The sequence below is a fragment of the Rattus rattus genome, chromosome 13, assembly GCF_011064425.1.
Source record: "Rattus rattus isolate New Zealand chromosome 13, Rrattus_CSIRO_v1, whole genome shotgun sequence".
NCBI lineage: Eukaryota > Metazoa > Chordata > Mammalia > Rodentia > Muridae > Rattus > Rattus rattus.
Genome location: NC_046166.1, coordinates 6,712,832 through 6,735,000, shown reverse-complemented (window position 1 = coordinate 6,735,000; position 22,169 = coordinate 6,712,832). Strand labels below are relative to the sequence as shown.

General features: G+C 40.9%; 2 protein-coding genes and 3 non-coding genes across 32 annotated transcripts in view; 4 read left to right on the top strand and 1 right to left on the bottom strand.

Moving 5' to 3' along the window:
- Pbrm1 (polybromo 1) overlaps window positions 1–15,456 on the bottom strand; it is a 99,104-nt gene extending 83,648 nt beyond the window's left edge. For 8 of the 28 annotated variants that reach the window (XM_032918695.1, XM_032918708.1, XM_032918702.1 and 5 more), the window contains exons 1-7: window positions 15,338–15,456; window positions 11,646–11,785; window positions 11,314–11,437; window positions 9,673–9,825; window positions 7,830–7,927; window positions 4,873–5,020; window positions 1,205–1,348 (exon numbers count right to left, since the gene is read on the bottom strand). In XM_032918695.1, coding sequence (XP_032774586.1) covers window positions 1,205–1,348; window positions 4,873–5,020; window positions 7,830–7,927; window positions 9,673–9,825; window positions 11,314–11,361 — 591 coding nt within the window. In that variant the 5' untranslated portion in view covers window positions 11,362–11,437; window positions 11,646–11,785; window positions 15,338–15,456. Of the gene's footprint in view, window positions 1–1,204; window positions 1,349–4,872; window positions 5,021–7,829; window positions 7,928–9,672; window positions 9,826–11,313; window positions 11,438–11,645; window positions 11,786–15,031; window positions 15,197–15,337 lie in introns of those variants that run through there. The other 20 variants (XM_032918710.1, XM_032918717.1, XM_032918718.1 and 17 more) reach the window with 12 other exon arrangements.
- A 107-nt stretch (window positions 15,457–15,563) lies between these two features.
- Window positions 15,564–22,016, top strand: Gnl3 (G protein nucleolar 3). Its single transcript, XM_032918728.1, has 15 exons — window positions 15,564–15,698; window positions 16,636–16,694; window positions 17,071–17,208; window positions 17,398–17,508; window positions 17,649–17,729; window positions 18,182–18,314; window positions 19,401–19,513; window positions 19,770–19,887; window positions 20,120–20,207; window positions 20,551–20,725; window positions 20,804–20,946; window positions 21,034–21,170; window positions 21,273–21,430; window positions 21,652–21,718; window positions 21,813–22,016. Exons 1-15 carry the CDS (start codon window positions 15,686–15,688, stop codon window positions 21,890–21,892), a joined length of 1,614 nt encoding a protein of 537 aa, XP_032774619.1. The 5' UTR covers window positions 15,564–15,685; the 3' UTR covers window positions 21,893–22,016.
- LOC116915146 lies at window positions 18,370–18,446 on the top strand. Its single transcript, XR_004389816.1, has one exon. It is a non-coding gene; the product is annotated as a small nucleolar RNA SNORD19 (small nucleolar RNA).
- LOC116915152 lies at window positions 19,559–19,638 on the top strand. The gene has a single exon (XR_004389820.1). It is a non-coding gene; the product is annotated as a small nucleolar RNA SNORD19B (small nucleolar RNA).
- LOC116915147 lies at window positions 20,416–20,495 on the top strand. Its single transcript, XR_004389817.1, has one exon. It is a non-coding gene; the product is annotated as a small nucleolar RNA SNORD69 (small nucleolar RNA).
- Window positions 22,017–22,169: the final 153 nt, after the last annotated feature.

The window sequence follows — 22,169 nt, the reverse complement described above, 5'->3', positions numbered from 1 at the left end:
AAAATGCCTTCCACTTTAAAAAAAAAAAGACTTACAGCTATAAAAGACATAAAATGAATATGTAAGATTTCTCTATTTTTCATCAATTATGTAAATGAAATAAATGAATAAAGACAGGCAAGCCCTTTGTTGGGAAGAGTTTCAGCAGAAAAGGCTGAGAAATGGGAGAAGGTAATGGGGAGCCATAATAAAACAAACCCAAAATTCATTAACTACATGTATGAAAGTATCAGAAATAAAAAGTTTCAAAGCCACGTCCTAAACTTTCCTTTTTGGCTGGAGGTGTAGAAAGGCTGGGCTTAGCAAGCGATATCCTGCTAGTTCTCTTTTATGTGCCTCTTTACGTACCAGGCACAAGTAACACACATGGAGGCACAACATCCACACCCACTGTTCACACTTACTTCTAGGGGGCTGGAAAGAGGGCTGAGTAGTTAGGAGCACTGGCTACTTTTCCAGAGGACCCAGGTTCAATTCCCAGGATCCACATGACAGCTCACAACTGTCTGTAGTTCCAGTTCCAGGACATCTAACATCCTCACACAGACATACATACATATGCACGCAAAATTTAAAAAAATCATTTTAAGGGGTTGGGGATTTAGCTCAGTGGTAGAGCGCTTGCCTAGCAAGCGCAAGGCCCTGGGTTTGGTCCCCAGCTCCGAAAAATAGAAAAGAAAAAAATCATTTTAAAATCAATTTCTTCCTAAGCACAGTAAGAGCAAATGCGCAATCGCAGAGTTCAGAACGCAGCTGGCATGCCATAGGACCAACAGCAGCTGCTCAGTGCAGTCCAATAAACCTGACAGCTGCTTACAGAGCGTGCGTCCTGGTCACACTGTTAAGCCCATCTAATTCCTTTAAGTACTGAGAAAGCACCCAGAGTATAATTTTTCTTCCCTTTTACCTTCTTTCCCCACCATCTTTCCAGATACTGGCCAAAAGACTAAAGCACGCTTTCCTGGATACTTTGAGTTTTCTTTCTTTGAAGTCCCTCTCCCCTTATGCCATGCGGCTGCCTTTCAACCTCTACTGCAAAATGAGTGCCTTTCTTTCTTTTCCACCTCCTTACTCCCAACACCTGCCAAGCTTCAGCCTGCTTGCCTCTCTGCTTTTCTTCTCTAGTGCTAACTGTCCTCTACCTTAAGGAAACCAGGTATTCCCAACTAAGGCGACCACTCTGCTGCTGTGTGCTCACACTTACGCCGTCAGCCATCGTTCCTTGATTGTCTTGCCCATCTTCGTCATCATCTTCATCATCTGCTTCTCCTTTCTGAACAAACTCATTTCTTGTTCGAAGGTACAAATCCCAGAGTTTACAAGCAGCTTTATACTCAGGGGAATCTGGCTATACATTAGCAAAGAGAAGAGAAAGAAACATTTACTTTTACTGATAATTCAATTTCTAGTTTTAAATCATCCTGTTTAACAGAGAACTGCTATTTTAAGAGACAAATCGGAAAATACAATTATAATTATTTCCAAGTGCTTATGATTAGAAGATGCAGACCTTAATCCATTTTCTAAAAGACAAAAACCTGACTACTCATCCTTAAGTAAATTTACAGAAACACTTGAGGCAGAAGATAAATTATTTACTAACTTAAAATTAATTATTTATATAAAAATTCCAATATAAAGACTTGTTGCTATAAAAGATAGAAATAACTGGTGAAATTACTTCCATTTTATATTAGACTACCAGCAAACTTCAGAAAACTGAAAAAATTAAACTAAAAACCAATACCTAAATACACAAAAGCAGAGACATGTTTCAAAGAAGCAAAGACGTGACGAAAGTCTAATAAAATAGCTGTGGTAGTGTGAATGAAAATGGCCCCATAGGCTCATAGGGAGTGGAACTATTGGGAGGTGTGGCCTTGTGGGAGGAAGTTGTCACTGAGGAAGGGCTTTGAGGTTTCAGGCCCAACGTCTCATTCTCTTCCTGCTGCCTGATGATACAGATATAGATCAGCTGTGTCTCCAGCACCATGTCTGTCTGCTGCTGCTGTGCTTCCTGCTACTACGATGACCAAACCTCTGAACTGTAAGCCAGCCCCAGTTAAATAGTTTCCTTTATAAGAGCTCCCATGGTCACAGTGTCTCTTTACAGCAAGAGAAACCCTAACTAAGGCACAAGTTCTAGAAGAAGACAGAATGGTATAAAGGCAATATATGAAAATATTAAGGCTGAAAAACACCCCCTGAGAAAAAAATATCAATGCAAGATTTACAGAGCAAAACTCACAGGTAAAAAGAAAGGGGAGGCTGGATGCATCACAATAAACCAAAGAGAGAGAATAAGAGGGGAAAGGCCAGAGAAACAGAGATCCCCTCTAAAGAAACTGCAGTTGTGGTAACAGATAACTTTATATCCAACTGTTATTTTTCTCTTGTGTGCTGAGGATCTACCCAAGGGTTTGTGCTTGCTAAGCAAGTTTTCAGCTTTTAAAACAATGAAGAAAATAAAGAGGTAAAAAGTCGGATGTTGTAGCATGAGCCTGAAATTCTAATACTTGTAATAAAATACTGTCATGAGCATGAAGTCAGCTCAGGTTACACAGTGAGCACCGGCAAAGTCAGGGCTGTATAAAAAGACTCTGTCTCAAAACAATAAAGTTATAAATGTGAGTAAAAAATTATGTAAAATATTTATTTCTACATTTCAAATTCTGTCACATAAGAAGTACTAGGCAGCGTGAATAGGTAGAGGTGCTCAGCATTATTAGCGGATGGTCTTGCAGGCCGTAGTGATGTGATAGCTTCTCGTTCTGACAAGTGAACTACTGACCTCAGAGGTCTGGAGGCTGGAGACAGACCTGAGGTAACCATTTGCTTGGCACAGTGAGACCCTGAGGTGTTTTTTTTTTTTTTTAAATTTCAAGAGAGGGTTTCTCTATGTAGCCCTGGCTGTTCTAGAACTTGCTCTGTAAACCAGGCTGTCCTCGAATTCATAGATAACCACCTGCCTCAGCCTCCAGAGTACTGAGATAAAAGGCAAGTGCCACCACCACCTAGCTTTTTTGTTTTTGTTTTTGTTTTTCTTTAATAGAAAAGAAAAAGGTCCTTGACTAAGATATTAAGATGTTACAAATACTAAAATTTAGGGGGGAAATATGTCAAAACTAAAACCAAAAAGGAAGTAGATTTTTAAAAAATTAACAAAATGTATTAAAAAGCAAGAAAATTAACAGTCAAAATTTGATGGTAGGAATACATTCAAACATAATGTTAATTACTGAACCTAAATGGATGGAAATATGAAAAGTATGGATACTGAAGTTTACTACCATTCTGAGCATAGTAAAACTAACATAATCCGAGAGTTGAAATACTCTAGTTAAAACCCAGGTTATGGGGGTTGGGGATTTAGCTCAGTGGTAGAGCGCTTGCCTAGCAAGCGCAAGGCCCTGGGTTCGGTCCCCAGCTCCGAAAAAAAGATTTAAAAACCCAGGTTATGGGGGTGGGAAATTAAAAAAAAACCAACCCAGGTTATGGAGCCTGAATAGAAGGCTCGATGTTAAAAACATCTACTGCTCTCACAGGTGACCTGAGTTCAAGTCCCAGCACCCACATCATATACCAACATGGCAGCTCTCAACTGTCTATAATTTTAGCTCCAGAAAAAAAAATCAAATTCATCTTTTGTCCTCCATAGGCAACACATTCTGCACAGACTTAAATGGAGATAAACACTCATACACAAAAATAAAAGCAATTTTAAAAATTGAAAAAGTAAAGGTGTGTGCCACCATACTGTCTCTATAAAATTTTTAAGAGAAAATGCAAAAGTAGTTTTAAACATTCAGGCAAAAGGAATTTCTAAACCAAGACACATAAAGGTATAAACAAAAAAAAAAATCAGATTCTTTTTAATACAAGGTCTCACTTTTTATCCCTGGCTGGTCTGGAACTCTATATATAGATTGGGTTGACCGTATTCTACCAGATTTCTACCTGCCACTTGAGCACTGAGATTAAAGGTGTGTGCCACTACACCTTGCAAGAACAATATATTTTATTACATGAAAATAAAAACTTATTTCATCAAAGAGACTACAAAAACTGGAGGCTGAGGTTACTGTTCAATAGTACCTGTTTTAGTAGGATCAAAAAGAAAGCTTAAAACATAATTTAAAAACATTTTAAAAGTTCAAATATTTAAGATATTTGAAACATACAATTTAAAAGGATTAATATTAAAAATATTTTTTAATTTCTAGAATATAAAAGTACCAAAACATTAAAATAAAAATGGGCAAAAATACCTGATCAGTTTATGAAAGAAACAAAGCAAAAAGGACTGAGAAAAACACCAAACCTGCACAATTGTCCCTTTACTGAAAGATACACAAGCCAGTAACGTTGGTAAGGCAGCCAGCTTTGTTATATATTGAGACTCTGTCTCAACAAGACAAACAAAAAATGCCCCCAACCAACTACAAAAATGGAAATTGGACATTAACAAAAATAAAAGAAACTATTACTTATCTGAGCACTGGCTGTTGTTATAAAGGACTAGGGTTTGGTTCTGAGCAATTACACAACAGCTCACAACCATCTGTAACTTGTTTTAGAGGACACGATGTTCTCTTCTGGCCTCTATGGGCACTGCACATATATAATCATGCACATGCACACACATGCACACGCACGCACACACACCCTTTAAAGATGCCAGGCATGGTGACGATCATGGCCCTCTAATCCTAGTGCTCTGAAGATGGAGGAGAGAGGAGCAGCAGCTCAACGTCAGTTTAAACCTATGCAGTATCCCAAATTAAATACACGAAGACTTAAAAGCAAAGATTTAAAAAAAAACAAAACAGATAATTATAAAATTAGATACATCCAAAACTGATGCTTTCTTACCTTATAATAGGCCTTTGCATTGTTAAAAAGCAGCTGGAAGTCAGCAGTCAGTAGATTAATATCATCATACTCCTCCATTTTAAGTTTCTGTTGAATTTTCATCAAGTCAATGGGCTGAGAAACCACTTCATAATAGTCTGGTTGATTTCTGTTATAATTTAAGTATGTTTTAATGACACTAATTCAAAGCACATAAAAGTTTTATTTTAAATCTATTTGCGTAATATCCAAAACACTAAGTAACCAATCTAATTACAAATTCCCCAAGAGACTCTCCCTCATTACTAGAGCAAAAGGAAATAACAAAAGCAAAATGCAGCTGTTCTCTCTTTTCACAATACATATTAATCATACAAAAAAAATCTAAGCTAACATTGATGATCAGGTTTATATGTTAAACATCTAAGGTTAAATATAAATATAAGTATTTAAGGGTACCAGAACTAAACCTATGTGCATGGTATCTTCTATAAAGATAACTTACATTTCCTCGTTTCCAAAATGGCTCACAACAAAATTCAAAGTTCTTTCTAAAAATTACACAGTGAGTGAAGCACAGTGCACACCTTTAACCCCAGCACTAAGGAGACAGAGGCAGGCAGATCACTGTGCGTTTGAGGTAAGCCTGGTCTACACACTGAGTTCCAAGACAATTGGAGCTACATGATGAGAGCCTGTCCTGAAAAACAGTTATAAAATGGATTATTTTTCCTCACTTAGTGATCGCAGAGCCTTTTCTGGCCATGTACTATTACTTATACTTCATAATTAACTAATAAACTTAGAAAGGAGACAGATGCTTAACAAATATGAAAGATGTAGACACAATCGTATAAGAATATTAACACAAAATTCAGACAGTGGGGCTAGGAATGTAACTCTGACAGGGTCCTTGCCTAGAACAAGCATGGCCCTGGTTCAACCTCAACACCACCAAAGAGGGGCAAGAAATGGGAAACCCAGGATAGTGACAAGAGTTACACCCTGAAAAGGAGACACTCAGGGGGGCACAAAGGAATTTCAGAGACAATTATGAGAATTAAGTCCCTAAGATAATTTCTTGGGGTTCATGACATTTCTTATTTTGTGTTTTTTCTAAAGGAGTTCCACAAAACAAGCAAACCTAACATGATCTGAGTGATTACTTTCTCAATAGGGTTATTTAGCTCCTTGGCTCCCTTTTAGATATGAAAAGAAAAATGAATACATTCAAAGAGTGTCATGGTCATTAATGGTTTACTACCTTTGGAGAGCTTATAGTTACTCTTCCACTATATATATTTGCTTTAAAAAAGTTTAACTCTGTCATAAAAGTTCTAAGAACACGAATCAGCAATATGCTACACAGGGAAGGAGGGCGCATGCTCCTAAGCCTGACAACCTGAGTTCAACCTCCAGAGCTAAACAGTGGACGGAGAACTGACTCCTCCAAGTTGTGTATACTTGAATGAGTGTGTGCACAAAATTAATAAATGTTAAAAAACATGTATTTTTAATGTTAAGAACATCCTGAAGAACGTATGTTCCAAAACAATTGAGTAAGCACTGACATATGTTAGAGTACTGATTTCATACAATCAAGGGACCACCATTCAAAACCGGGAAACAAAGTTGGCTGTGGTACCTTATCCACTCGCCTTATTTATATTCTCCCAGCTATTCCAATCTTGTCCTTCACAGTGAAAAAAATTGAGTATAGAATCCTGCTTTCATTTTATTTTCTTAGTTTCCTTCATTCTAAATAGCTATTCAGCTTTCCTTGCTTTTCACATGTTTTTGAAGATTATAGACTATTTTGTAAAGCATTACTCAACCGCAGTGTTTCTTCTGGTTTCCTGTTCTTTAAAGGACAGTTTGGAAGAGATGATGTGGCAATATCTCACTCTATCTTACCAGCTGGCACATGGTTTTGTCTTATTCTATTAACCTGATAAGGTTACCTCTGATCATTTGATCATGGCAGTGTCTGCCAGGTTTCTCTACTGCTTCATTTGAACTTCATAGGGAAATATATTCAGAAAGCCCATTCCTAGTCACACTTTCAATTTATTCATTTATTACTTTCCTATGGATTCCTGAGTTACTACTTCACCAATGGGCTAAAGGCTATGACAGCAACAGTCACTGTTGTTGAGGCAGGGCCACAACTATGTAGCCCTGGCTGTCCTGAGTCTCATTGTGTAGGCCAGGCTGGCCTTGAATTCACACATTTCTACCCACTTCTCAATGCCACCACACATGGCCCATGTTATTATCAAACTGCTTCAATGTGAGCTAAGTGGGTGTCCTTTTTAGGGTTGCTTCTATATTTTGTTCTAATTTTTCATGTTTTGAGACAGGGTCTCATTATCTATTCCAAGCTGACCTAGAATTTACTGTGTAGCTCAGGCAGGCCTCCCAACCATGATCCACCTGCCCCAGTCTCCTGAATGATAGGAATGTAAGCAAGAACCATCACACTCAGCTGACAATATCTATTTTCTATGGTCTCCTAAAATGTTCTCATCACTTTCCATACCCCACACAGTTCTCCAGGGTCATCCCCGACTCTGCTCATTTCATGCTGTGTCAGTAGAAAGAGCTAGGGAATATAGATATGCTCATAAATGAATATAGTTATAAAATCTCCACACCTACATACATTAAAAACCATGAAAATCAACTCCTGCAAGTTCTCCATATGCACAATTTAGCATGTGCATGCACACACACACACACACACACACACACACACACACACACACACACACAAATAAGTAAATAAATTATCTTGATGAATAAGGCTGAAATTAAGATTAAAAAAAAAGACTAAAATTGAATGCCAGATTCAACCCATTTCTTACAAAAAAAAAAACCAAAAAACAAAAACAAAAACAAAAAAAACCCGTAATTACTGAACACGTTACCTTTGGACCCTTTGTCAAATGTTCTCACTTACACCCGTGTTCCCAACTCACCTCCGCTTCGGTGCCCTAATGAACAGCTCACAGAGGAGTCTGCCCTGTTCATCCTTATAGTCCCGGATGGTGTTATAGAGTTCATGGCACACAGCAATCTACTCAAAGGAAGAAAAGAAACTCACCACACAACATCCAATGAAGGCCTATCAACAATTCTTTGATAAAAACATTTCCAGAAAGGAAAAACCTCCAAATTACCCAATGGGATCCCAAGTCTGATAACTGCTGAAAGGACAGTTTTTAAAATAATGTTTGGGAGACAGAAGCAGGAGGCAGCTCTAATTTAAGGCCAACCTGGTCTATAGAGTGAGTTGTAGGCCAGCCAGGACTATACAGTAAGACCCTGCCTCAAAACACCAAATAAATATATAAATAAACTAACAGAAAATACTCTCGGTTTTTATAACTTTTGTTAGATCTGTGTCCCCCACCTTCATTTCCTGGTACTAAGATCACAGGTATTCATTACCATGTCTGATTCTGACTTTCTTTTAGACTAAATCAGCTTATTGGCTTATATAATCCTCCTGTTTAAAAAATAATATAACTTAAAAAAATAGGGGTTGGGGATTTAGCTCAGTGGTAGAGCGCTTGCCTAGGGAGCGCAAGGCCCTGGGGTTCGGGTCCCCAGCTCCGAAAAAAAAAAAAAAAAAAGTTTGGGGCGCTGGGGAGATGACTTAGTGGTTAAGAGCACTGGCTGCTCTTCCAGAGGTCCAAAGTTCAATTCCCAGCAGCCACATGGTGGCTCACAACCATCTGTAATGGGTTCCAATGCCCTCTTCTGGTGTGTTGTGTATTCATATACATGAAAGAAAAAAAAAAAAAAAAAAAAAGGGAGCTAGAGAGAGAGCTCAGTGGTTAAGAGTACTAGCTACTCTTTCAAAGGATCTGAATTTGATTTCCAGCACCTACACAGCAGCTAATAACTGCCTACAGCTTGAGGTATAGGGTGTCTGACACCCTTTCTTGGTCTCCAAGTACACAGTGCCTTTAACATACAGGCAAAAAAAAATTCATACTCATAAAAAATAAATTTTTTTTTAAAAAGTCACCTAAGTTGGGCATTAGGGACACACAACTTTAATTCTAGTACTGAGAGTCTAAGACGGAGGATTGTACACTCAAGCAAGCACATTAAACTACTAAGCTAACTCACTAGCTCCTCTTTCCCCACATCACAAACTCTTCATCTTAGAACGTCCTACTGGGTGCCAGTACTTTATTACAGTTTATTCATTTGTTTCTATTCCACGCTGGAATCTATGCGTCATGTGAAACTGGAGAGAGCCTCAAATATAACCATATTTCAGTAACTTGAACAGTGCTCACAACTTGCTGCCAGCCCTGACTTGAGTTTAATCTGCATGGGAAAAGAAGACTGGACTCCCTCAAGCTGTCTGCTCACCTCTGCACTCTGGCCACAACATATAGACGCAGTGCTCACCTCCTTTTTAAACATCTATTTATTCAATGTATGAGTGCTCTATCTGCATGTACACCTGCAGGCCAGAAGAGGGCATCAGATCTCATTACAGATGGTTGTGAGCCACCAAGTGGGTGCTGGGAATTGAACTCAGAACTTTTGGAGGAGCAGCCAATGCTCTTAACTGATGAGCCATCTCTCCAGGCCCTCACCACATATATAACACAATTCATTGATATTTTAACTTCAAAATATTAAATTACACCATTACTGTTAGACTTGTGGCTATAGACAGACTTCTACAAACCTATCAAACCAGAGGGGGAAAAGGCCATGTAGCTGCTCAACTGCTGCAAAGAGGGAAGGGTAGGCAAACCACGGGCAAGCGGGCAGAAGCATGAAGCCTTGGCTACTTACAGGATCTACGGTAGGAAGATTGGACAGTCTTCTCCTTTTCCTGCTTGGGCCCGGTGTAGGCACAGAATGGTGCCCATCATCAAAGTCTCCACTGACACTGCTGGACGGGGAGGTGGCTCTTCTTCTCTTGGACCCCATGGACTCCAACTTCTTCTATAAGAAATAATTAGCCAAGTTCTTATATTTAATCGTCAACAATGTCAACTAACTCTCAGCTGGACACACATCACCAAACTGCTCGTCCATTTAAGACAGCTGATAGTTCTTTCCAGAGGAACTGAACTAGCTCTAAGTTCTTTTGTTAATTTAAGTCCTAGACTTCAATGATTTTTAGCCTTGTACTTATCAGAATGCTGTACTGTCAAACTCTAATGGGGCAAATTTGGCAGAAGTACACACATTTATATGTCAATCATTCTAAATTAGCCTACCATGTCTACTCCAGATTTATCCTGAAATGTGGTTTCCTATGCGTGCTAGACGTTTAAGAAAGTTACTTTTGCTGTGTACAGCGTCTTGCCTGCCTAAGCATCTGTGCATCACATGTGCGCCTGATGCTGGAGACCATGTCTCCTTTTAGCACCTTCCCCCTATTTTGGACAAAGGGTTGTTTATTAACCCTGGAGAATATCTAGTCAGTCAGTGCCTGAGACCTACCTGTCTCTGCCCCTCCACTGAGAGGGCTACAGACACTCCTACCTACACATGGCTTCTAAGTGGGTGCTGGGGATCCGAAGTCAGATCCTCACCTTTGCACGAGTTCTTTACCCACTGAGATGCCTTCCTCATCTCTAAGACACTATTCTTTGATAGACACTTTAACCCCATCACTTGACAAGAAAGCCAGGGGAGCTCTCTGTGCATTCAAGGCCAGCATGGTCTACATATTGAGCTCTAGGTCGGCCTGGGCTACATAGTGTCTCAAATAAAAAAAGGAAAAGAAACCATTTTTAACATAACTTTACAATATACACATTTGGCTATAATGTAAGAAATGCAACCACAGAGATAAATTACTATAGGTAAAGGGCATAGACCCCAGGACGTCCTACAGTGCTTACATAATTTAACAGTCCTATCAAATAGTGAGTGCATTATAATCTCAAAGGGCTTTCCTAAAGGTAAAAGTAACAAAGACTTAAGTCTCGCTCAACTAAATAAACAACAGAAGACCAGTGGCTGCCTGAACTACAGAAAGAAAAATTGGGGATCTCCAGGAAATAGAAAGCAAGAACAAAAACAAGCAAAAAAATCTGTTGAGCAAGTAAGAAACAAGAGGGGCCCACTATCTCTTGCTTTGAACTAAAGTCCACACTCTGTTTAAAACAGAACCCACAGTGATCATGTTCCTTCTTACAGGCTTTGGTTTAATTACCAAGTATATTAGTCTGAAATTGACTAAAAGTAGTTAAAAGTTTCTACATCCTTAGGTTAAGAACACCCAGGTTCTGTTGTTGTTTATAAAAGACTGCGAACTGGCCATAATTCCACAATTTAATGAAATTAAGGATTAATCCTTGGAAACGCTCTGATAAACACAGGAGGGACTCGTATGGGAAGAATTATTACAAACTTCCGAACGTTGAGGGAAAGGTAAAGAGCGACAGAGACAGGAAAGGGTGAAGATGATCAGTAATTTACCAGCTTTACCAGAGCACAACCAGCGCCTCGAAAAGCCAATCTCCTCATTATGTCTGCAGGCCAACTGAAGCCAGTGAGAGAAGGGAGGGCTTTATAAGGGCTTATTCAGTTAGTCTATTCAGAACTGAAAGAGAAGAACAAGGCAGAGAAAGGGGAAATAGGGATAAAAATGAGTTACGAACAGACAGAAAACATACATTCAAGTAGAACTGCTAAAGAGAGAGACACAGGCACATCAGTCAGTTCTCAGGTGCACCTGACATTTCTTTCATTTAAAAACCCAATGCTTCCACATGCTTAGAAATGTCTCACTGAGTTTCACCTTTACTCACATGAAATGACTGTCAATTCCAGGAATGAAGCATGCCTGCCCAAGTGCCCCCTAGTCAATAAGAGCAGAGTTCAATCACAGAGCTGGAATGGAGAGTGAACACATGTGGGAGGCTCACATGTGACACCAAGTGTTGGCAAGCTGGAACAAACCAAGAAGGCTCATGAGAGCAAACTCTACAAAATTCTTCCTCCCTCCACCCAAGAATCAGAGAAAAACATTTCTTTCTCAAAGTTCTATCTGCACTGAAAAGACACGGCATTTAAGTTTAGCAGAGCTTTAAAAGTCTTCAATTATTTTGGCAATTTAAAATGACTTTTTATAATGCACTAGAAAGCAAATGACAAAAAATGTAAATTATTAGTATTGCGTATATTGCAGTTTTAGATGATGCGACAGCCCAGATCCTTTAATCATTAACACACTTTCAAAAGACAAAAGATACAAGAGACGGGTTTTTTCATTTTTCTTATCCAAAGTATATATTTTAACATGTAATGTGAAAGAAACAAAGGACCCACACTCAGGAGTCAGACCTTCCGCCTCTAATTATCTGTAGGATGCTGGACAAATCGCAACTCAGATCTGTTTCTTCATCTTTAAATGGAAACAAGGGCTGAGCAAACAGCTAAGTTGGAAGAGTGGTTGCCTAGCAGATTGAAAGGCCCCAGGTTCAATCCCAGCACCACATGGAACTGGGCATGGTGGTGCACACATGTAATGTTACCATTAAGAAAGTAGAGACAGAAGTACTATTCAATGTCATCTCAAAACACACAAACAAACAAACAAACAAACAAAAACCCAAAATGAAAACAGCAAAGTGTACTCCTAGCCTTTTGGCACTGAAGAAATAACGCACATGAAATTACTTTGAAATTGCAAAGCAAACCTCTTAAGCTCCCTAGGCACAAAAACTGGGTCCTCTTTATTTTTGTATCCCATTCTATAAAATAGTGCCAGATATAAACTAAATGTTCTGAAAATGCATATAAGATGTTTATTTTTTTTTCTTTTCTTTTTTTCGGAGCTGGGGACTGAACCCAGGGCCTTGTGCTTGCTAGGCAAGCGCTCTACCACTGAGCCAAATCCCCAACCCCATATAAGATGTTTAAAACAAAATGGCATCATTTAAAAATGGTCTCTAAATACTACTTCATTATTTCTTTATCCATAAGCAGCAAACAAATGATTCTGGGGTTTAATTTCAGATGTTAGAATGGTCTTATTTAAAGAAGATCCAGGAGTCTGACAATGACTCTGGACACTCCCAGTGGATAACAGATACCTCAGGAGTCTGGGGAGAGAGCAAAGTCAAAGTACTTGCCATGGGAGCACAAGAGCCTGAGCTCAGATCCCCAGCACCCACACCAAAAGCTCGCATAACTTATGGCTCTGACTCCATCACTGAAGGTATGGAGGAGGTAAAGATCACTGAGCTTTGCTAGCAGCCAGCCTAGTCAAACCCTCGCCAACTCCAGCTACAATGAGAGACCTTGTCTTCAAAGATAAGGTAGCCCTGGAGAGGTGGCTCAGAGGTCAAGAGCGGTGGCTACTCTTCTATAGGGCTTGAATTAGATTTCTAACACCCACGTGGCAGCCATAAATCATCTGTAATTCCAGTTCCAGGGGACCCTCTTCTGGTTTCTTGAGGCACCAGGCACATACATAGTGCAGCCATACACAAAGACAAAACATGCATACACGTAAGAAAAAAATGAGAACTTAATATAAATTTTAAAAAAAAGCAATAAGAAGACAATTCCATGAATCTCTAGACTCTACATACACAGGCATACATATACAAAGTTGTATTTTTTTAAGAGTACTTAAGAATATGGAACTGTGCAAGTATCAAGTATAACCAAACACCTGACAACATACTAACCTTTAGTAGTCTGTGGGTTTTAGTAATATTTAGCATTGTAACAAACACTTAAAACAAAAATTTTGGTAAAAAGATGTCTCAAAGACCAAAAACAGTAGGCATTATAATCCTACTTTTCACAGCAAAACCTTTATGCCTGCCACTCGGACAGAGCCTTTAATATTCATCTACTCCTTCGTTGATGCCTGCTTGTTTTTAGATCTGCAACAGGGTCTATATACACCAAACTAGTCTTGAACTCAAGATTTGAATTTCTCAGCCTTCTGCCTCCACGTGCTAAATGCTGGGATAACATGTACCACCATGTCCATTTTTTGGTAGTGCTGAGGAACTGAACCTAGTGCTTCATGCATATACCAAACACTCTACCAACTGAACTACATTTCAACCCACCTATCTTTTCCATAAATGGAGTGGGGAAAAAAACATATATTTCCAAGTCAGCATGCTCCTTCATGATGTTTGATGTCTTCCTAATAGTCTATTAGATGGGTATATAATTTATCTTGAGGACTTGGGAAATGCACTATTATTTGAGCTACGTTTCACACGCTAAAGGAAAGTTATCAACATTCTTCCACTCCCATTAATGCATCGGCACATACACATGTGTTACTGTTTTGATCACAAACACTCCTTCAAAAGATACTATCCTCACTTCCCCCACCCTCCAGCAGTGGCACATGCCTGTAAATCCAGCATTCAGGAAAACTAGGCAGAGGATCCATAAGCCCAACAAAGTAAGGCCACATCAAAGATAAACAGGGACACTTTCCAATCTTTCATCTTGGATCTTAAAAACTACTAAAGCAAAAGTTACGTTCCTCAATATCTATTTCGAATCCAATGTGCTTCTGAAGTACATTTAGGGAAAAGCCTACTACTAAATGGGTTAAGAAAGACACTTTTTTGTTTTCCTGGCAGGAAGGTCTCACTGTGTAACCCAAGTAGCCTGGAACTTGCAATGCTTCCAACTGGACCACTCTAGAGCTAGAACAGGTGTTTTCTACTGTGCCTGGCTCCTAAAGTAATTTTTGAAAAGTTTGCGTTAGGATAGCATTTTCCAATACATCCTTCTATAGTTATTCTTAGAATTTCTACATCCATTCTATTGTGTATTTGTCATTTGTTTTCCAGGAATTTAATATTTTTGTCCCCTCTTTCAAATCAAAATTTCTTAAAATATTAAGGCACGTTTCTTCGGAAAACAAAACTTTGAAGCATAAAATACTTTTAAAACCAGAAAACACAGTTTAAAAACACTCGATTCGTCGTGACGTTACAAATGAGAAGCTTAAGTACCTAGCCTGTAAATAAGTCTCTCTAACAAAAAAAATATTCCGTTTGGGCAATCATTGGGAAAGAGGAAAACAAAACAAAAAACAAAAAAACTCAATAGGGAGTTTTGCCGAACGCATAAGAAACCAAAAAAAAAAAAAAAAAACAACAACAACAAAAAAGAGGCCTTGAGAGTCTGAAGAAAGAAGAGTTTGCCCGACCTGTCACTGGTTCTGGGGCTAAAGGAAACGTTGACAGCTTTGAAGCCGCCCCGCGACGGGCGGGAAAGCAGCGAGGGGAGTTTCCGGACCCCGGCTAGCCTTTGTCCCGGCGGCAGGTGCGGCCAGGCTGCTGGGCCTGTCCGGAGGCCCCGCCGCCGTGCCCCGCCCCGCGCACAGCCCGACCAGCGCGTCCGCACCGCGGGGCGGGGCCTCCGCCGCGGCTCCCGCCCGCCCGCCCGGGCCGACACAAAGGCCCGGCAGCCGGCCGAGGAGGGGCGGCCCCGCCCGCCCCGGGCCCGGCCTTACCCCGCCGCTCCGCCGCCTGCAGCCCCGGCCGCGGTCCCCGACCGCCGAGCCCCACCCCGTGGCCGCCACGGCTGCTATTGCTCCTCTGGCCGCGGCCCTCTCTCCGGCACCCGCCGCCCTTACCGCCCTCACCCCTCCCAGTGCTGCCGTAAATCCAACCCGTAGCCGCCAAGCGATCCCGACTCTGTGCGACAGTGTGTGTGCGCGCGCACGCTGCCGAGCCCCAGCACACTTTCCGGCAGCTTCTTGAGCGCGTGACGTTGGCCCGCAGTTCCAGTTCGCACGTGGCCCCCGAGACGGGAAGGTGTACCTGAGACCTCTTCTGCTCCAGACGCGTCCGCGGCCAGGATGAAGAGGCCGAGTGAGTGGGGTCGGGAGCGAAACGGGCAGGCGGCGCTTTCTGGCTGTAGGGAGAAGACTATCCGGAGGCCATTGCTCAGTTCCGCGTAGATCTGGCGCTTGGAAGGCCCAGGCCGGAATTGGGCCTGTTGTGTATGAGGAAAGCTAGGCCTTTAAGGGGTAGACTGGGCCAGACTTGTGTGGTTAGCTTGTTTGAGCCTATTTTCGGCCCTGGCGTTTTCCTAGAACTATTCAGAACTATTGTGTGTCGGCCGTGGCACGCGCCCTAATCCGGTACATAAAGGATAACGCAAGAGGCTCGAAAGTTTGCATCCAGCATGGGCTGTGTATTGAGACCATGGGTCAAAAATTCAAAAAGGAAACCTACTGCATCTTGAGATTTGTGGTGCTTTCTCTAGAAGCTGGTTCCACTGTGGATCTACCGAGTCAAATTGACTGGCACTTTGGTGTATATAGTTATATTAAATACCCAGCATAATTTTTCAGGGAAGGTTGAGGCAAGATCTCTGCTGCCCAGGCTAGCCTTATTTTTGTAGGCCTCAGGGCCTGATAAAACAGTCTCTTGAGAGCCAGGAATATGGCTAAGGTCATAAAGGCCCTTGCCACTAAGCCTTACTGTCGAGTTCAAACTCACATGATGAATAGAACTGACTCCTGTAGATTGCTTTCTGACTGACCTACACACAAAATAAATAAATAAAGCATTTTGGGGGTGGAGTGAAGACCCAGGATTGAGTCCCAGCACCCACATGGCAGCTCAGTGCTGTCTATGGAGGGACTAGTAATGAAGCCCTCCTTTGGCTTCTTGTGCAGGAACACTGCACTTACATCATTGGTGTGCTTGCTGGCAAGAGAGGGCAAAACATCCATTTAGGTGATTTAAGAAACTTAAAGGAGTGCTACTTGTGTGTACAGTTTTTCTCTGTTTGTTTTGGCAGAGTTAAAGAAAGCAAGTAAACGTATGACCTGTCATAAGCGGTATAAAATCCAAAAAAAGGTAAGTGTTCCTGGGAGACCCGTGCCAGTGGATTGCTAAAGTGGCCTTTTCCATCCTCTTCCTCCGTGGCTAAGGCTCTATTAATGATTTATGGTTGGACAGGCTGCAGCTGTGGGAACATGCAGAGTAAGAGAAAGCCTAAAGTTTGCACAGTGACATTGTTACAAAAAGCTTCTGAGGGACATTTTTCTGTTTTATGTATGCGTATTAATTCTCTGTATAGTTTCAATTGGAGTTCTGCTTTTTTAGAGTGCTCCGCATGCATTATGAACTGTCCCTAGACTGACTTATCCCTAAATTTTAAGTGGTTAAGCATTTTTATAGGGTGAGTTTCTTTTGTACAACACTGAGGATTGAATAGTGCTGTTTACAATAGGTTCGAGAACATCATCGAAAATTAAGGAAGGAAGCTAAAAAGCGGGGTCACAAGAAGCCTAAGAAGGACCCAGGAGTTCCAAATAGTGCTCCCTTTAAAGAGGCTCTTCTTCGTGAAGCTGAGCTAAGGAAACAGCAGGTAATTTTTGCTGGCCGAAAGTTCTAGTGGAATAGTTTATGTCATAAGCGGTATAAAATCCAAAAAAAGGTAAGTGTTCCTGGGAGACCCGTGCCAGTGGATTGCTAAAGTGGCCTTTTCCATCCTTACTTTCCAAAGTAACATACTGCCACTAGTCACCTGTTCATTTCTGTCATGGTTCTGACACAGCTTGAAGAACTAAAACAGCAGCAGAAACTTGACAGGCAAAAAGAGCAAGAACGAAAAAGAAAACTTGAAATTAGCCCTGATGATGAGCAATCTAATGTGGAAACTCAGGAGGTGAGGCTACCTTTCCTTAAAAGTTAGTGGGCTTATGGCAGTAACAAAATGTAGGTTATCTCAACTATTTAAATCTGTTGCCTGTAGACACCTGTGGAGAGTGGTAACAGCTGCTCTTTCTAATTTTTTCTTCCTTTTAGGAATCTGATGAGCCCAAAATAAAGAAAGCTAAATCAGGCAAACAGAATCCAAAGAAGTTACATTGTCAGGAACTTAAAAAGGTACCTTAGTATAGGTTAGTGTCAAAAATGGTAATGAAATTTTGAAAACGTAAGAGTCCTTCCTTGACAGCAGCTTTGCAAAGTGGACTTGGCTTCCACTGCTGCCGTTAAAGTCTGAAGGGTGGGAATGGATTTTCATTGCACTTGCTTCCTGCAGCTCCCCAGCCCTGGCATGCATTTCCCAGTCTAAGCTACCGCCTTCTAAAGAGGCTTGTTAGACTGCACAGCTCCGCTGGGGTAGACCATGTGTTCTGACCTAACGGGTTGGAGGCCGGTGTCCAGTCGGAAGCTGCTAGGTGAGGTTCTTTGTTCAACTTTGATGTATAGTAACTTATGAACACGTCAGCATTTGTCATAGGAAAGTGAAAACATGGGATCTGCCTTCTACGCTCACTGTCAAAGGTGAGTGCTACTCAACGAGGGATGCTGTTCTGATGGTTCTTGTTTGACAGGTGATTGAAGCCTCAGACATTGTGTTAGAAGTTTTGGATGCCAGAGATCCTCTTGGTTGCAGGTGTCCTCAAGTAGAAGAAGCTGTTATCCAAAGTGGATGTAAAAAACTAGTACTTGTATTAAATAAGTCAGGTGAGTACAGAGTCCCCTTTATCTTTGTGCGTGTGTGTGCGTGTGTGAGCGCTCTGAGGTATGAGGAAAATATCGGAACAGTCTGATTATCACTGGAGACTGATAAGATCCAACTCTGACCTCAGCAAAGCCAATGAATGTGCGCTGTGGTGGCCAAGACCTGGGGGAGGTAGTCTCTGCAAGTGATTATTCGCCTGGATTTTTCTGTTCTGCTTTTCGGTATTTAGCCTCCTTTGGTTTTAAGAGTTTCCGTAACCACTGCATTTCATATAGAAACTGGTGTGAGCATTAGCCACATATACTCCCACACAGAAACGCAACTAAACTAGGGTACAAGATAAGTTACTATGTGAGATAAAATATTTAAATGAAATGATTAGGCATCTGGGTGGGTTTGAGCACCAGGGAGAGAACCCAGAAGAAAAATTTGGATAACTGGCTAAATTGCCAGCAGTGGTGTTCAAGCCTCTAGATATGAGGGGCAGAGGAAATAGATTTTGTAGAGAATGAATATAAGAATGTGCCTTACAGTCACTGTTAAGCGTAGAAAGTTGGTGCCGCTCAGGTAGCAGTAAATTCTGAAAACTGGCATGAGCTGACTTAGTACCTGGACTGAGCGAGCGAGCAGTACTGGGGGTGCTGAGACTCACACGTGGGGTAGTGCCTGCCCGGTACTCAGAAAAGGTGGTTGTTCCCTGTCACTACATAAAGCCAAGCATGGTGGTACCCCTCTGTGATCCCATCCATGGGGCGGATATAAGGAGGTTCCAAAGGTGAAGGTTGGGTTGGGGATTTAGCTTAGTGGTAGAGCGCTTGCCTAGGAAGCGCAAGGCCCTGGGTTCGGTCCCCAGCTCCAAAAAAAAGAACCAAAACAAAGGTGAAGGTCATTCTCGGTTCCAGCCTGGAATACATGGGACTGGGGATTGAGAGTAGAGATGTGGCATCTCAAGACACAAGCAGCAGGGGAGCAAGTTTACTTTGTTTCCGTTTAATTCCTTTCAAAACATTAGGGAAATGCAGATCAATACAATCAACAGCTAACCCTAGTCTTAAATCACTGAATTGAAGTGTCTTTTCCCAATTCAGATCTAGTACCAAAAGAGAATTTAGAGAACTGGCTAACTTACTTGAATAAGGAATTGCCAACAGTGGTGTTCAAAGCCTCAACAAACTTAAAGAACAGAAAGAAGACATTCAAGGTATGCTGTATTAGTGGGAGGAATTAGTGGGTTTCTTCATATTTGTGATGATTGAAATATGATGAGCATACAAAATGTTGATTACAGTGAAAAACAATAAGATCCAACTCTGATTTCATTAAAGATCATCTCAAAGGTAGTAGAGGCCAGCGGTTTTTCTGGGAGCTGGACTCTGGTACCATACTTTCTGAATCCCACCTGGTGATATTTACCAGAATTAAAATTGCCTTTTTTTTTTTTTTTTTTATGTTTAAAGATAAAAAAGAAAGTTGTTCCATTCCAAAGTAAAATCTGCTGTGGCAAGGAAGCCCTCTGGAAGCTTCTTGGAGGTTTTCAGCAGTCCTGTGGAAAAGATGTTCAGGTTGGAGTGATTGGTGCGTCTCATTCAGCCTCTTCCACTTCAGTGCTGGGTGGGGATTTCACATTGTGAAATGTGAATGGGTTTGTTAAATCAGAAAGGGTTTGTTCTCAAATGTTAAAACTCTGGCTCACCTCACCAAAACATGGGCATCTAAGAACTCAGTGCTAAAACACTTGCTGATATGGGCAAGGCAACTACTAGAAAGTAAGTTTATAAACATAATCTGAGTTTATGTTTACTTGTAGGTTTCCCAAATGTGGGGAAAAGCAGCATCATTAATAGTTTAAAACAAGAAAGGATTTGCAATGTTGGAGTTTCCATGGGACTTACAAGGTAAATGGAACTGTCCATGATCAGAAAGAAATGAGTAGTTGGTGCTGGGCTACGAGAATTCATTGGAAAGGCCCAGGTACCTTACAGCTGAGTTTGAAAAGTTAAAGAAAGCTCCCTCAGAGAAAGAGTAGTGTTGGACCTCGTCTTGGAAAAATGAGGAAGTGGCATTATTATGTATCTTGCAGCGTTCATTCTAAGGTTTCGAGGAAACATGAAGCAATGATGACAGATTGGATCTGACTTTACTGCTATGCTGAGTTTGTTCAATCCAACCCTGAGCTTCATGTTGTCTTGCCCTCAGATGTACAATGTCCCTGCTAACTCCGTGGCTTTTTTCCCCCAGGAGTATGCAGATTGTCCCTTTAGACAAGCAGATCACAATCATAGATAGTCCGTGCTTCATTATCTCACCTTGTAACTCCCCTGCCGCACTTGCCCTCCGAAGTCCAGCAAGTATTGAAGTTCTAAGACCATTGGAGGCTGCCAGTGCCATCCTGTCTCAGGCTGATAGTCAACAGGTAAAAGAATTCCCTTGAGCTCTTTACCACTGTTCTTTATACAGATTAAGGACTGACGGTTCATGTTTTGCTTTTAAGGTGGTGTTAAAATATACTGTCCCGGGGTATAAGGATTCTCTGGATTTTTTTACTAAACTTGCTCAGAGAAGAGGTCTGCACCAAAAAGGTGGAAGCCCAAATGTGGAAAGTGCTGCTAAGCTGCTATGGTCTGAGTGGACAGGGTAAGGTGTCTCTGTATTGGTATCTTGGAAGACAGCTTAGAGTATAGGGATTGGCCTATGTTTGACAGATCTTGTCTTTAATGCCAGTGCCTCATTAGGTTACTACTGCCATCCCCCTGCATCCTGGAATCATTCTCCTCATTTTAATGAGAATATTACAGTAATCATGAAGAGGGGCTTTAATCTAGAAGAACTAGAAAAGAATAATGCACACAGCATACAAGGTAAAATTGTTTGTTACATGAATGAATGTATCATGATAGTTAATAAGAATGACAATGCTGGAGGGCTTCTCTATTAACATGAGTTCTATTCCTTTCCACTAGTCCTCAAGGGCCCTCATTTAACTAATAAAATCCTTTTCCGGTCTTCGGGCCTGACAAATGGAATACTAGAAGAAAAGGACATCCCCGAAGAGTCACCAAAACAGACAGAAGACCAACAGGATGGTGATGATCAAGAACATGTTACTGGTGAAAAAAATGTAAGTTTTGTTTCTTGAGTTAATGCTGAAGTTTTTTAGCATTGCGGTATGGAAAGAATAAGGGGTCAAAGGTAGAACAAAACATTTTGACAAGAAGGAAAGCCCCTGTACGTTTAGGTATCTAAAACAGAACTGTTAACAAATCCCTAGTTAGACACCCCTATCGCTATAGGGTTAATGAAAAGCTACCTGTTATTTCATACTAATTTCTCTGCCCACAGGCAGAGATCTCAGATGTGACTCCTGTAGAAGAGACCAGGGAGATGTCACCTGGGCAATCAACAGCAAGTGAGTTGGGGAATAGCACTCCTAACAAAGCAGTTTGAGAACAATTGCTTTATTCTCTTGTAAAAAATTTCACTTTTCTTTTTCTCTGATACAGGTAAACCATCTGACAGATCCTTTATCTTGGATAAAATGAGTGAAGACGATGCCTATGACTTTACCACAGATTATATATAGCCTTCTAAATGTTCAAGTGTGCTCTGTACAGTGTTTCTAGATTGCTTTAGTATGATATAAAGTGTAAATCTTGTGAATATGTATCATGTTCTAAATTAAAAACAAAATAAAAAGTGTTTGTATATATGTGTTTAAGATTTATTCATGGCCAGGTGTGGTGGTGCCCAGAACTCAGGAGGAAGTTCTCTTTGGAAATAGGTTTCCCTGGAATGATAAAATTTTCACCTGACGTGAGGGAAATTGAACTCTGGAAAAGCAGCAGTGTTTACATTCTTAA